At 45.2% G+C, this 15,377-nt stretch overlaps 1 protein-coding gene and 1 non-coding gene across 5 annotated transcripts in view; both read right to left on the bottom strand.

Annotated features, from left to right (window-relative positions):
* Positions 1-207: 207 nt before the first annotated feature.
* ATG16L2 (autophagy related 16 like 2) overlaps positions 208-15,377 on the bottom strand; it is an 86,170-nt gene continuing 71,000 nt past the window's right edge. For 2 of the 4 annotated variants that reach the window (XM_061629132.1, XM_061629134.1), the window contains 4 exons: positions 12,093-12,242; positions 9,925-9,972; positions 4,408-4,509; positions 227-3,808 (listed from right to left, as the gene is read on the bottom strand). In XM_061629132.1, the coding sequence (XP_061485116.1) occupies positions 3,721-3,808; positions 4,408-4,509; positions 9,925-9,972; positions 12,093-12,242 (388 nt within the window). In that variant the 3' untranslated portion in view covers positions 227-3,720. Of the gene's footprint in view, positions 3,809-4,407; positions 4,510-9,924; positions 9,973-12,092; positions 12,243-15,377 lie in introns of all 4 variants that reach the window. The other 2 variants (XM_061629135.1, XM_061629133.1) reach the window with 2 other exon arrangements.
* Positions 11,756-11,874, bottom strand: LOC133386416 (5S ribosomal RNA). The gene has a single exon (XR_009763162.1). It is a non-coding gene; the product is annotated as a 5S ribosomal RNA (ribosomal RNA).

Raw genomic sequence — 15,377 nt, 5'->3', positions numbered from 1 at the left:
ATTACAGCGTTACCAACTTGTATGGCTAGTGCAGGATTGCAACACATAGCAGTGTAACAGACCCTGCTACTCCCAGGCTTTTCCTCGTAATGCCTATTAAAAGGGCCCAGAGCACACAACCTTTTATTTTCTGCTGTTTTCAGTGCACTCCTGCTCTACTTCTAGGATCCCAACCAAGTCTCTGTCACGTGGTGTGGATGGCTCTGAAAGGATGACACTCATGGAGTTCTAGGCTCCACGGAGTTGTAGGTTTATATTCTTTATTATGTTCAGCACGCACACACAAAGTAGCTCCTGCTGCAAGCTCTCCTTCCAGAGCCCCAACACTCCCTCCTGAGCTATCACAAGTGTTCCTTTTAAAATATTTTTGTAGGAGCTCCTCTCTTTTGGTAAACATTCTTTATTTTAGAATATCCATTATTTTTTATCTTTAATAAAGACAAATTATAAATAAAAGGTGACCTCTTAAAGCTTACAGCTTTATTTTGTTCTTATTTATATAGTGTTTATAGCATCTGAAGTGCCAAGTAGTCAGTAACATTGCGTCAAAGCAAAAGCTGTGTTTCACTTTTTTTTTTACCGAGCACAAATACATCCAAGTGGGAACTGAAAAAGAAACGTACTTCAAGGCTAACTGAAGGAAGATTGGGTACTACCTACAAAACCTGTAGAACACTGAAAAAAAAGGTTACAGACACTTGCTTTTTGCCACCCTAGCTCACTGCAGACAGTTCATTAAAAAAACAGCCACTGGGTTCAGCTCGGCCCCAGCTCACCCATCCCTAAGGCTGGCCCAGCATGCTGGAAATACAGTGTTTGGACACCAAGTCATCCGACTTTGTCCATCTTTGTCCATCTAGGCCAGTATTGTTTTCTCTGGCTGGCAGCAGTTCTCCAAGGTGTCAGGTAAAGGATGTTTGCTAGCTCTCCTGTCCAAAATCCCTATATAGGCAGAGCTTGGAAAAGTTACTTTTTTTGAACTACAACTCCCATCAGCCCCAGGCAGTACCATGCTGGCTGGGGCTGATGGAAGTTGTAGTTCAAAAAAGTAACTTTTCCAAGCTCTGAGGTAGAGATGATGGAGGCCTGACCTGGGACCTTCTGCATGCAGAAGATGTGCTCTACCACTGAGCTTTGATCATATGATCTCCCTTAAAGAGAATCAGTCCTGTTAAGCCCAAAACCGTCTATCTTGAGTGGGAGCAGCTCTCCCTGGCCTCTATAGAGAGGGGTGCTGTAAAAGACACACCAGGGACTGAACCCTGGACCTTCCAGCTTGTAACTCAGTGGATCAGTCTATTTTTGTTCCATGTCAGGTTCACATCATCACTCCATTCTGTCCCATTTTCTCTGGATTTTTTTTTGAAAAACTGCACAAAATAGCATTAAAAATATATGCATTTTGTATGTGCTGTCCATAAAATGCACATTTTGTATGCATTTTATCTTTAAAAAGCACATTTTGTATGCTTTCCTCTGTATTTCCTCCTAAAAACATTTTATATGCGTTTCCCCCCTGTAAAATATGCATTTCTGTACACGTTTTAAAACAAAAACTGCATTGCATAATTTGGAGAAATGCGCAATCCGAATGTGAACTGCATCCCTATCGGCACACAAGTCCAAGAGCGGTGAATTGTGTCAGTTTGTTTTAAAATGCAGACTGAACAAAATTGTCCTCCGTCTCTAGTGACAAGAAAGGGTGAACCTTCATCCATTACATTTCCCCCTCATCCTCCTCCAAGCAGCTCTGACTGGAATACAGGGCCTCTTCTCTTTGTCTTTAGGCGTGCTAGGCTGAGAGTGCAGGACTGGCCCAAGCTAAGCTTCACAGCAGCAGACCAAGGATTTGAACCTGGTCTCTTGTGTCCAAGTCCAGACCCTGACCATTATATTGCACTGTCTCTTGGCTGTTCTTATGTCTATCAGGATCTGATAGAAAAGCCATCCAGTTGCTCCCTGCTTCTCAGAGGCTTCTCGCCCTAGTCTTATTTATTTATTTGATTTTATTTATATCCCGCCCTTCCTCCCAGCAGGAGCCCAGGGCGGCACTTTTCTTGTGACAGGGAGTTCTCCAAAGGCAGTCGTTTCTACGAGGAATGTCCCCCCCCCCATTCATACAATTCTGGGATTAACCCACATGACTCCAGAAGTTAACAAATAGCTCTCAGCCCATTGGGAAACTGAACATCAGAACTGCCTTGTGGGACTGGACCTGGGCTCACCTGGTGCACCGCAGCAATCACCACCAGGTGCACAAGGGGGAAAGGGCAATCAAGCACCTCCAGTGCCGGAATGGCTGCCTATTGTGGAAAGGAAGGCTCACACATGGCAGGTGGAGAGGCCTGCTGGGACTCTTCTTAAAACCTTACGCCTGTCTCTGCCTTGCTAGCTCCTGTCAAAGTCTATCTTGTGCAGCCTCCTGTTTCCAGCAGTAGCTAGGCCAGATGCCCCTGGAGTATCCAAAGGCAAGCAGGAAGCAGATAGCTTCCCCCTCTTCTTCTCTGTCCTCAGCACCCTGTTACTCAGAGGTACACTGCCTCTTTAAGGATGCACGCTTGTTTATTAATTTTCTTACTAGCAGTATTTATACACCGCCTGACAACCAAGTTCTCTGAGCAGTTTATAATTTCAAAAATGTTTGAATATAATTATTTTTTCCATAAATGATTAGGTTCCACTAAGTTGATCACCACAGACAGACCGATTGTTCTTGAATTTGTCTTGATTCTCCTGCAAAGTTATCCAAGCTACCAAGCTGAGCCTGCGAGACTCTGTGAAGGTAAAAGCTGGGAATAGTCTTGTGCTTTGCCACCCTCTGTGACAATTGAGCTCTCATCTCTTGGGGCTCATCCACACGGCAATTTAGTGTGTGTCTGGTGCTACTTGTAATTTGCATGGTTCACATGACGTTGCAGGCAAGCAGAAGCTATAACGCAGTTTTCTCCTTTAAATCCATATCAACCCAATCCGCTGATAATGCGAAAAGAAAAACCGTCTCAGCTTTGCTGCACTCTTCCGTGTAGGCACTTTGCTTCAATTTTTTTTAGTGGGAGGGCTCTCTTATGCCCCATCGCCTGCTCCCTCTCTCTCTGCCACCGGCAAAAGCTATCACAGCTGCTGCCTACTTTACCTTTTCACTCACTCCCCGCCCCATCCGTCTAGGCTGGGACAATGGAGAAGGGTTTTTTTGGGGTCAGTTTCACTTTTTCTTGTCAATTGCACACTGAGGCACTTTCCTGGCTTCAGCCTTGAACTGGATGGAGTAAACGTGTAAAATTGGAGGGCGGGGCCACAAGGAAACAGATGCTAATCCTTCCCAGAGGAATGCCTACTTTTGTGAATGGAAAACAGCGGATTTGAAGCTATCAAGTGCGGACCTTGCAAATCTATCACAATGGTAAAATCAGCATCTTTAATACAAAGGTATGCTCCCGTGTGGATAAGCCCTTGGACTCTAAGGCACTGGGTTCCAGTCCTGCAATCAGGGAGCTATTTCCGTTTCCTGTAGTGGCTGCTTGAGGACAGAAATCTATGCCACCTGCATACAGGTACTGATTCAACCTCTCGGATCTCCTGGCTTGTTACGTTCCAGATGCTCCCTTGAGCCCAGAGTGCAGCAGCAAAAGGCACAAACAGGTGAGGTTGGAGAGAGGCGGGAACCTGCAGGCAAAGAGGTCCAGAGTTGCCATCATCCTCTGCATGACCACAAAGCTGACACTATCTCCACAGGACCACCTTCCTGCAGCAATCCACGCTCCCAATGTACGCCCCAGAGGGACTCCAGGCCACAGCATTCACAGAAGAGCTGAAGGCAAACGGGGAAAAAACAGAGAGGGAACAGCGGTCACATCTACTCCTTTGACAGTGTTAGCAGAATCCCTGCAGCCGGACCTGTCCTTTCCCTCCAGCTGTACAGTGCCCCTCTAGGAGTGCTAAGTGGGGCCACACTGCACCCGTGGGCACTGGCAGGACTTCCTAGGGGAGGCTGACCTGCACTTTGCAGAGTGTGGGATCCTCTTTCTAGCTAAAGGAAAACTTACTGCTTCCCTTCTACACGGGACAGTCAGGAATCCACTATAAGGGCTTTTGACACCTTATCTGGCACTTCAGCTCTTACTGTCCATAGCTTCAAAGTGTATTGTACTTAAGTGAACAACAGTCAGGTGTATTTTCATGCTCCATGCAGTCATTTCTGTTAACAACAGCTTGTGGAGTTATTGCTTTATTTAACTGTGAAACAATAATGCCCTGATGAGAACTAAGTTGGTGGGGGTGGGGGGAAATGGCAGCCCATGGCATAGAGAGAGAGACTCTTCCCTCCCCCCATATCTCCATCTATCAAAGCCCAGCGAGGGTACCTCAGCCACATGATATGACCTGCTGCAACAACAAGAAGGCTCTCACCAATGCACTCCAGGCAGGCTGGTTTCCAGCTTGCCTGTCTCCATGTTCCAGAGGTAGAGGGTGCCGTCTGCAGAGCCAACCAAAGCATAACTCTTATCAGGGCTGCAACAAAAGAAAAGGAACAGGGACCTATCAGAGGGCTGAAGTGGAAGAGGAACACCTGTTTGTTTTTCCTAGAAGCGATACTATCGAACTGCAGGGAAGCCATGCAAGCAGTCCAGAGTATTTATTTATTTTAAACATTTATATACTGCTTAATAATTTGCATTTCAAAGTGGTGTACATAAAAGCAAACTAAACATGAAATAACAGAACAATAAAATCAGACCAAAATATTAACCAGCCACAAGAGTGGCTGTATACTTTAGCCAGCGTGGATTTTTCGCATTCTGCAATGTTACATTGAGAATACCCCCCTTGCCATTCTGATGCTTACCATAAGCTCATTTCAAAACAAAACCTTATAGTCCTGAACTCAGAAATGCTTGCTTAACAACCGTGTCAATTTTCATGGTGATACACAAAACAGTCAGAGAGAATCAAGAGTTCAAAGTGTAAAAACAGAGGGGGGGAAACCAGACCTTTTTGGATTTTTTCTATCAGAGTTCTCATAATTTGTGGAAATTAATTAAAAATCAGCCATGTTCCCAGAGCACCTGAAATCCTAATACTGACCTTGCCCCCATACTCTGACCTTCATCTTCTGCAGTTTAAAAGTTTTAAAAGTGCATGGCTGATTTGTAATTAATTTAAGGAATTTAGAACTGAAGTCTATCATAACGTCGGGCATACTCAGAACCAAGTGTCAGTGTTCTAAAACCCAGACTCGCAGCTGCTGGGCTTGCCTAATCAGGGGGCCACACCCACACCAAAGCTGTCCCTGGCCACACCCACACCAGACCATTATTTCACTTGAGACAGTCATGGCTTCCCCCAAAGAATCCTGGGAAGTGTAGTTTGTGAAGGGTGCAGAGAGGAGCCTCCTATTCCGCTGACAGAGCTTCAGTGGCCACAGTAGTTTAACAGTCAGCCGCTCTGATTGAAGGTCTGTGAGGGGAACAGGGCCTAGCAGCTCTCAGCACCCTTCACTAACTACACTTCCCAGGTTTCTTTGGGGGAAGCCATGATTGTCCAAAGTGAAATAAAGGCCTGGTGTGGATGTGGCCAGGGACAGCTTTGGTTTAAATTTGGGTGGGAGGCTACATGTGCCTGCTGTAGAATAAAAAGGTGGGGGAAATGCTGAAAAATGATTCTGTTCACAGTGTTTTCCCTTTGGAAAGGGGCTTCCACTCTGCCCAGTGCGCCCCCACCCAGTCTCTTCCCCTCCCCCTTCTCCCCCTCCCCTCCCTCCCTCCCTCCCTCTTCCCCTCTCCCTGCTCCCCCAGGTCAGTTTCACATATCCTAAGCATGGTTGCACAGGAGTAAATTGCATTGATCTCAAGAAGCAGGCAAATGATCAAACCTGCCCTCCCCTCCTCCTACCCCTTCCCTCCCCTTTCCTTTGCCCCTCCCTCCCCATCTCCCATCCCCTTCCAATCCCCTCCTCCCTCTGCCCTCCCCCTCCTCCTCCCCCATGGTCAGTTTTACCTATCCTAAGCATGATTGCACAAGAGTAAATCCCACTGAACTCAATAAACATGCAAATGATCAAACCTCCCCTCCCCTCCTCCTCCCTCCCATCACTTCTCTTTTGCATGTTTATTGAGTTCAGTGGGATTTACTCTCATGCAATGACTCTAGCTGTTGGAAGAAACAAACGTGGCCTGCCCAGAATGCATAGAATAGAATCACAGAATCATAGAGTTGGAAGGGGCCTTGTAGGCCATCGAGTCCAACCGCCTGCTCACAGCAGGAAATCCACAGCTAGAGTATCTCCCACAGATAGCTGTCCAGCCTCTGCTTGAAGACATCCAGCGAAGGGGATCCCACCACCTCCTGAGGCAGTCGGTTCCATTGCCGAACTGCCCTTACTGTCAAGAAGTTCCTTCTAATGTCCAATCTGAATCTACGCTCCTGCAACTTAAAACCATTAGACCTAGTCCTACCCTCTGGGGCAGCAGAGAACAAATCTGTACCCTCCTCTATGTGACAGCCCTTCAGGTACTTAAAGAGTGCAATCATGTCACCCCTCAGCCTTCTCTTCACCAGACTGAACATGCCAAGTTCCTTCAACCTTTCCTCTAAAGACTTGTTCTCCATACCGGCTATCATCCTCATCGCCCTCTTCTGAACCCACTCTAACTTGTCTATATCTTTCTTAAAATGAGGCGCCCAGAACTGAACACAGTATTCCAGATGAGGCCTGACTAATGTAGAATATAGTGGGACTATTACTTCCCTCGACCTGGAAACTATAGCTCTGTTTATGCAGCCCAAAACCGCGTTTGCCTTTTTTGCCGCAGCATCACACTGCTGGGTCATGTTCAACTTGCGATCCACTACAACTCCAAGGTCCTTCTCACACGCACTACTGCTAAGCCGGGTATTTCCCATCCTGTACCCATGCATTTTGTTTTTGTGGCCTAAATGCAGAATCCTGCATTTGTCTTTATTGAATGTCATTTTATTAATTTCAGCCCAATTTTCTAGTCTATCCAGGTCCCTTGGATTTTATTCCTGTCTTCCGTTGTGTTAGCTATCCCTCCCAGTTTCGTATCATCTGCAAACTTCATAAGGCTTCCCTTCACCCCATCATCTAAGTCATTGATAAAAATGTTGAAGAGTATCGGCCCCAGGACAGAACCCTGTGGCACTCCACTCGAGACCTCCTTCCAGTCCGAAGCAGAGCCACCGATGACCACTCTTTGAGTACGGTTTTCCAACCAGTTGTGAATCCATCTGACAGTATTTCCATCTAGTCCGCATTTGACGAGTTTGCTAATCAAAAGGTCGTGGGGGACTTTGTCAAACGCTTTGCTGAAATCTAGATAGATGACATCTACAGCATTTCCACCATCTACTAAGCTAGTGACCCGATCAAAAAAAGAGATGAGATTAGTTTGACAGGATTTTTTCTTGACAAACCCATGCTGGCTCCTACTAATCACAGCATTGTCATCTAGATAGTTGCCAATGGACTCTTTTATTATCCGTTCTAATATCTTTCCCGGTACTGAAGTCAGAATGACCGGCCTGTAATTTCCTGGATCTTCTTTTTTACCCTTTTTAAAGAGAGGGACGACGTTTGCCCGTCTCCAATCCTCCGGCACCTCTCCTGTTCCCCAGGATTTCTCAAAGATAATGGCAAGAGGTTCCGAGAGTACATCCGCAAGTTCCTTCAATACTCTGGGATGCAGTTCATCAGTCCCTGGAGATTTGAACTCATTTAGGTTAACTAGGTATTTCCTGACTATCTCCTTATCAATGTTGAACTGCAATCCCGACCCCTTACTGAGATTGCTACCGATGCAAGGTTGCACACTGTTCCCTTTTTGGGAGAAAACGGAGGCAAAACAGGCGTTGAGCAGTTCTGCCTTTTCGTTGTTATCTGTCAACATTTTGCCATCCTCATTGAGCAGCAGTCCCACCGTTTCCTTGGTCTTTCTCTTGCTTCGAACATATCTGAAAAACCCCTTTTTGTTGTTCCTCGCTTCCCTCGCCAGCCTCAGCTCATTCTGGGTTTTAGCTTTCCTTACGCTATTCCTGCAAGCCCGAGCTGTTCGTCGGTACTCTTCCTTGGTGATGCGTCCTTCCTTCCATTCTTTATACATGCTCTTTTTTACTTTTACCTCCTCCACCAGTCTTCCGTGTAGCCACATTGGCTTTTTCTTATGTCTTCTGTTTTTCTTCCTCTTTGGAATTGTTTGCGATTGCGCTTTTTGTAATATGTTCTTCATGAACTCCCACGCTTCTTGGGCTCCTTTTTTCTTTAGTCTATCTAGCCACGGGATCCTACCCATCATTTCCCTGAGCTTGCTAAAATCGGCTTTCCTGAAATCCAAGGTCCATATTTGACTATATTCTTCTTTGGCTTTCCCCAGAATCACGAATTCCAGCATTACGTGGTCGCTTTCCCCCAAGGTACCGACCGCTTTAATTCCCGTGACCAATTCGTCCCTGTTAGTTAAGATCAGGTCCAGGATTGCCGATCCCCTTGTTCCTTCTTCTACTTTTTGAAAGAAGAAATTATCAGCAAGGCGCATCAGGAATTTGTTGGAGGCTTTGTGCTTCACAGAGTTTGTCTCCCAGCAGATATCCGGGTAGTTGAAGTCCCCCATCACTACTACTTCTTGCCTCCTTGAGATTTCAGAGATTTGTTTGAGAAAGGCCTTGTCTACCACCTCTTCTTGGCCATCATGCTATGCTTAAACTACTCCACTTAAGGAAAGGTGGGCATGGTCAATTAAAAACATAAAGCACACCTAGAATTTTGCTGGAATATACTTCACTTCCCACTGTTTTATCTTGTGCAAACTGAGACACTCCTCATGTCCATTGGAAACTATTCTGCAGAACAGTCAGTGCCATTATTCCACAATTGTTTATGGAGCTTTCTTTTAGTGTTGCACAGTGTTGCTGTACTTCACATATTCACAGAAACAGCAGCAAAAGAACATGATTTACTATAGGAAACTAAAATTGCAAAGTAAATCAAACATATTTAAAGTGACTATCTGAACAATATCAACTGTTTTAATATTGTCTCTTCCTCCCTACTAAAACAAGATCAGCACAGTCTTGTTTCTGTTGTTTTGGCTGATTGCAGGTGTTGCCACCACTCACCATGTGCTCACCAATTTCCCTGCTTTTTAAAGTTTGATAGAAATATATGTTGGCTATAGGTATGTTCTTAAACCACAAGTTTTTTTGCCTGTTAATGAATTTATTACTGTTTAGCAGACACCTTACACAAAAATAATCTCCAGGCGACTTACAAAATTTATTTAACACACAAGCAGGACAACAATTTAAACAAATAAAAAAATACACAGCATCATTAAATACCTAAAAGGCATCACTCACATAAAACCGATTTGCTATTACCAGCCGAAAAGTAACATATCATCATCCTGTCACACACCATCAAAATGCCTGGGAGTCGAGGAAAGTCTTAACCTGGAGGTCTTAACTTCACTGGTGAGAGCATTCCATAACGGAAGGGCCACAACCCAAAAGGCCCTCTCCCTTGTCATCACCTTCCGGATCTCCCTTGGAGGGGGCACCCAAAGAAGGGGCCTCTGATTATCGATTGCAAGGTCCAGGTAGGCATCCTGTCGGGTATCACAGTACATCAAGAGAGCCGACTTGCAGCTCCTGGGGGCAAGGAAGGGGGCAAAACTCTACCCCCATAGCTCAGCAGTCTGCATATTCCCCCTCAGGACACAAAAACAGGTCAGAAACTAGATTATAGTAACCTTCTCTAACGTGGTGCCCTCCAGATGCTTTGGACTACCATCAGTCTCAACTAGTACAGTTGTATGATGCTTGGGCTGATGGGAGCTGTAGTCCAAAACTGCTGAAGAATGCCAGGTTTGTTGGGGAAAACTGGATTTTCAATCCGAAGCGCCAGAGACTCACCTGAATACTGCCTTGGTCCCATCAGAACCGCACTTGAATCCTTCAGCCCTATGGAAATACGAAGTTATGAGTCAGACCATTGGTCCCACTAGCTCAGTCTTGTCTACACTGACCGGCAGCAGCTTTCCAGGGTATTAGGCAGGGTTCTCTCCCAGCTCTATCTGGAGATGTCTGGGATTGAACCTGGGACCTTCTGCACGCAAAGCAGATGCTCAGCCACTGAGCCACGGCCCCTTCCAATGGACCATGAAAGCATCCTTACTAACTCCATGCAATTGTAATGGGAGAAATCTCATTCAGGTTGGTACGTTTCAGTCACTTGCATACCAATATCAAATGTTGATACCCCTATATTAAGGAAAATGAAATGGGCTGCCGAGCCAGTGTGGTGTAGTGGTTAAGGTGTTGGACTATGACCTGGGAGACCAGGGTTCGAATCCCCACACAGCCATGAAGCTCCCTGGGTGACCTTGGGCCAGTCACTACCTCTCAGCCTCAGAGGGGGGCAATGGTAAACCCCCTCTCAATACCGCTTACCATGGAAACCCTATTCATAGGGTCACCATAAGTCGGGATCGACTTGAAGGCAGTCCATTTCCATTTTTATGAAGAGGGTGTTCATGGTAAGCGGTATTCAGAGGGGGTTTACCATTGCCTCCCTCTGAGGCTGAGACTGGCCCAAGGTCACCCAGTGAGCTTCATAGCTGTGTGGGGATTCGAACCTTGGTCTCCCGGGTCGTAGTCCAGATTTATTTATTAAATTTATATCCCACCCTTCCTACCAAAGGGAGCCCAGGGTGGCAAAGAGGCCATAAAACATTAAAAACACCTATAAAACATCTATACCCTATAACCAAAGGGTCTTGAAAATCCATCCCTTTGCTAATATAGATGGGAAAGCCCCTTGTGGCTTGGATCAGAAATAAGCTGTTAATTCCCCAAACTGAGGTTAAGCCAGGAAATCTTTTCTGGCTTCAGCTGAAATCCAAGCTGGGGAATAAATCTCCTAATACTCATCTCTCCTTTGAAGAAAGCACTGCAAGACCTTGACATTCATATCTGAGTCTCTGATGAACAAATTACACCAGGAATTCTCATTTTGAATCTGGTATTTGAATATTCAGATCCTGAGTTGGGATGGAACAAACTACGCTTTGTCTTGGCAAATGAGCATGCCAAACTCACATTTGCAGAGGCAACTCAAATGTGGCAATTGGGGATTTTGCAAGGGAGAATCAGTGGTTGGGTGGGAGGGGGCGTTCACTTCGTGGTTGCTGGCTCCCTGCAAATGCCTCTCTCTTCTCTCCTGAGTTTTAAGAGGATGATGCAGGGCTGCAGGACCTCGCATTGTGTACTTCTGCCTTTAAATTTCAGGTTTTGGGGGAGACTTTCTTTCAGAGCCAGTTATGCGGCAATACTCAAATCTGGTGATGACATCTGAGTTTCACATCTTGCCCAGGAACCGGGACTAAAGGAGGACACGAAAGGGAGTTCACCTGTACCACTTATCTGGCCACAAGGCTCTATCTCGCACGAGGGAAGCAAGCAATGTGGCTTCTTGTGAATATGATTGTGCATCAGGCTGGCTGAGCTCGATTTGTCCCATCTGAAGCCAGAATGACTCTGGATGTCTGGTGGAAGGCCCGATCCTGCAAGGATTCTGCTCCAGCATCCCAACACCAGTAAACCTACGGATGCATCCTTGTTGTTGTTATATGCCTTCAAGTCGATTACGACGTATGGCAACCCTATGAATATCCATCCATGCATCCATCCATCAGGTTTTCATGGTAAGAGGCATTCAGAGGTGGTTTCCCATTGCCTTCCTCTAAGCCTACAGCACCCGGTAGTCCCAGGCGGTCTCCCATCCAAGGACTAACCAGGCCTGACCCTGCTTAGCTTCCAAGATCAGACGAGATTGGGCGTGTTCAGAGTAGTATGGCCGTAGGAAATTATGGATGCATCCTAGAACAGCCCTTTTCCAATTCAAATTGAACAGCTCTGTGAAGGTGGTCATCAACATTCTCACTTTACAGATAGGAACTGAGGCTGGAATATAGGTGACAGGCATCTGACGACACTGAGTACTCAGTCCTCTAAAGACCAAGCCTGACCACCTGTTGGTTTGGCTCAGTGGTCCAGGTGCCCGTCAGTGCCTGGCTCCTCACCTGAAGACCTGACGGATGTTGTTCATTCGAAGGTCAATGACCTTGAGGGCGTTGTCCCGGGAACAGCTCAGGAGGTGCATCTGATCTGGACTGATGCTCAGGGAGGTCACCTTGCCTTCCACGGGGATCACCTGTATGCAACGGGGCTCCCTGTGGGAGAATGACAGGTTGCATTGTGAAGCTATTGTTACGTCTTTCAACAAATCCACCATCTCCACGGAGGTGAACTTTTTCACTTGTGGCACCAGTGTTGTGGAGTGCACTCCCTGCTGAAATACAAAAGGCCTACCTGTATTGGCATTCCGTCAGCTTTGGAAGACGCACCTGTTTACACAAATATTCCTCGATTTCTCAACCAGAGCCTCCTGTTTTAATTGCTATGTTGTTTCATTGCACATTTTAAATTACGGATGTTTCTATATTAATGCTTTAATAGTATTATTTGTGTATATTAATAATATTAACTGTAATGTTTGTCGAACTGATTTTATATTTTGTAAACAACTTACAAACCTATTTTGGTATTGTCGTCTCCAATGTAATTAATTAATTAAAAAAACCAGGTAGTTTATTTAACACTGAGGATTATATTGTACACACATTTATTAGCCAGACAACTGCACCTAATTAGTGAATTTTGGTTGCATGCTGTTAATGTAATTTGCATAGCATTTCCGAGCATTCCAAGCCAAAACTGGTGGACATGAGTTATATACTTCCCTTCCTTCCTCTCTCAACGATATTCCTGAATGGTTAACTCCAACTGCAAAGTAGCCTTCCTGGTATTTTAATATTAGAGAGGCGCCATCTCTGTTATCTTTTCAGCGTCTACTCAGCGTCTACTGAAGACCTTCCTCTTTCAACAAGCCTTTTAAGTAGAGACCTTACCCCAAGTCTTACCCCATAGTCCCAGGCTATGTTCTGAAGGCACATAAGGCCAGCTCCTTGCTGAAGCTAAGCAGGGTCAGGTCTGGTCAGTGCCTGGATGGGAGACCACCTGGGAACCATATGTAAGCTGCCTTGGCTTTCATGGAAAGAAAGGTGGGGTATAAATGTAATAAATAAATGTCTGTGTCTGTGTTGGAACTGCTTTTTAATCTGTTAGATGTTTTGTTTTAAGGTTTTATTAAAATATGTTTTGTTTTAATATATTTTAAAGTCTGTTTTTATGTTTTAGAGTGTTTTTAGTGTTTTTGTTTGCCACCCTGGGCTCCTGCTGGGAGGAAGGGCGGGATATAAATTTAATAAATAAATAAATAAAATATTTTTGCTGTGGTAGGGAAATTGAAGGGCCCAGATGTGATGTCCTGTGGAATTTAGTTCTGAATCTTTCTGGGCATCACATTTTCACAGCCAGTGCTGCAAACAGATGGGCTAAAAACAGGGTGCCAATGTGACATGCAAACATTTATTCTTGTTTTTACGATGCCATCAGTATGCATGGCGCTCTATAAGTAAAGAGAGGGCAGGTCCTTGCCTCAAACAACTGACAATCTAGAAATAACACAAGGTGTGCCACATAGGAAGGGGAGAGGATATGGAGGAAGGATATGCAATTATTTCAGTGAAATGTTTTAGGCTTAGTTACACTAGGGCAGCTTTCCCAACCTTAGCCCTGGTGCCCCCTGGACTACAGTTCACATTAGTCGCTGGCAGCACAGCCATATGATGCCAGGGTCAATAAAGACACAGCCATGCTGGCTGGAGCTGACAGCAGTTGGTAGTCCGAAACGTCTGGAGGGCTCTAAGTTGGAGAAGGCTGCAGTAGGGCGTATGGACAAACACAGTTCACTGCCCCAGAATGTGATAATGGCGCTTGGGTTGGACTCAGTTCGGACCGTTGGTCAAGAATGAGGCTGTCTGCATTCTGTGGGAGCCAGATGGTTGGATCATGTGACACCATTACGGCACTGGTGACTGATATGTTTCTGAGCCCAGTTTAAAGCCACCTATTTTAGGGGCCACCTTTGCCCAGATTAACCTTCACATTCTGGAGGTCAGCAACGGAGGCACTTCTAGTTTGTCATTGCCAAGTGCAATGAAATTGGTGAGTAGCAGGAGGGATGGACAAACCTTTCAATTTTTGTTCTCTTAAATATTCCCATTTTTCCAGTCTTTAATTCAAAGCTTTTTTAAAAAAAACCTAAAAAAAATTATCATGAAAATTCATCAGCATTGTAATGCTAATTTCTTCTAACAAACACATTTTTGAATGCAGTTTTGGCTTATATGCACATTCCCTCCCTAATCCTGAACACTCTGTCTACATTCCGCTAAGTGGGATAGTCCAGGACAAAGCGTTACCACTCAATTCTGAGGCATGTGTGGGGCACGAGCCTCAAAGAGCTTTAATAAGAGTATGTAGCAAATTATTGGAAGAAGGTCTGCCAACAGTGATTCTCCATGATGGCTAAATAAAACTTCCATGGAAAGAGGCAGTATACCTCTGTGTACACGATTATTTATTTATTTAATTTATATCCCGCCCTTCCTCCCAGCAGGAGCCCAGGGCGGCAAACAAAAGAACTAAAAACACTTTAAACCATCATAAAAAAGACTTTAAAGACTTTAAAACAAAAACATCCTTAAAACCATATTAAAACAAACATTTTTAAAAACTTTTTAAAAGCTATAAAAATTTCTTTTTTAAAAAAGATTTAAAAATGTCTTAAAAAGCAATTCCAACACAGATTGTTTAGATAGTTTGGTAGACAGTGCTGGGAAGGAGTCAGTGGTCGTGTTGCACGTTGGCACCAACGACATGGGGAAATGCAGCCGTGAGGTCCTGGAAGCAAAATTTAGGTTGCTAGGTAGGATGCTGAAAGCCAGGACCTCCAAGGTGGCTTTCTCTGAAATGCTACCAGTTCCACGCGCAGGACCAGCCAGACAGGCCCAGCTTCGCAGTCTCAATGCGTGGATGAGACGATGGTGTCGGGTGGAAGGGTTCGGATTTGTTAGGCACTGGGGAACATTTTGGGACAAGCCGGGCCTGTACAAAAGGGACGGGCTCCACTTGAACCAGAATGGAACCAGACTGCTGGCACTTAAAATTAAAAAGGTAGCAGAGCAGCTTTTAAACTGACTGAGGGGGGAAACCCGACAGGAGCTGAGAAAGGTCCGGTTCGGAATAAACCTCACCCCTGGGATAAAAACCAAAGAAATGATGAAATTTTAAAAGGGGTAGGCCTAGAAGTAGGCATTGTGAGAGCAGGGGCACAGGATATAAATTCAGAAGAGCAAAATTACCACAGGCCTAACCACAAGTGCCAAAGACACTTGAAGAGA

The sequence above is a fragment of the Rhineura floridana genome, chromosome 5, assembly GCF_030035675.1.
Source record: "Rhineura floridana isolate rRhiFlo1 chromosome 5, rRhiFlo1.hap2, whole genome shotgun sequence".
NCBI lineage: Eukaryota > Metazoa > Chordata > Lepidosauria > Squamata > Rhineuridae > Rhineura > Rhineura floridana.
This window is presented reverse-complemented; position numbering and strand designations above follow the sequence as displayed.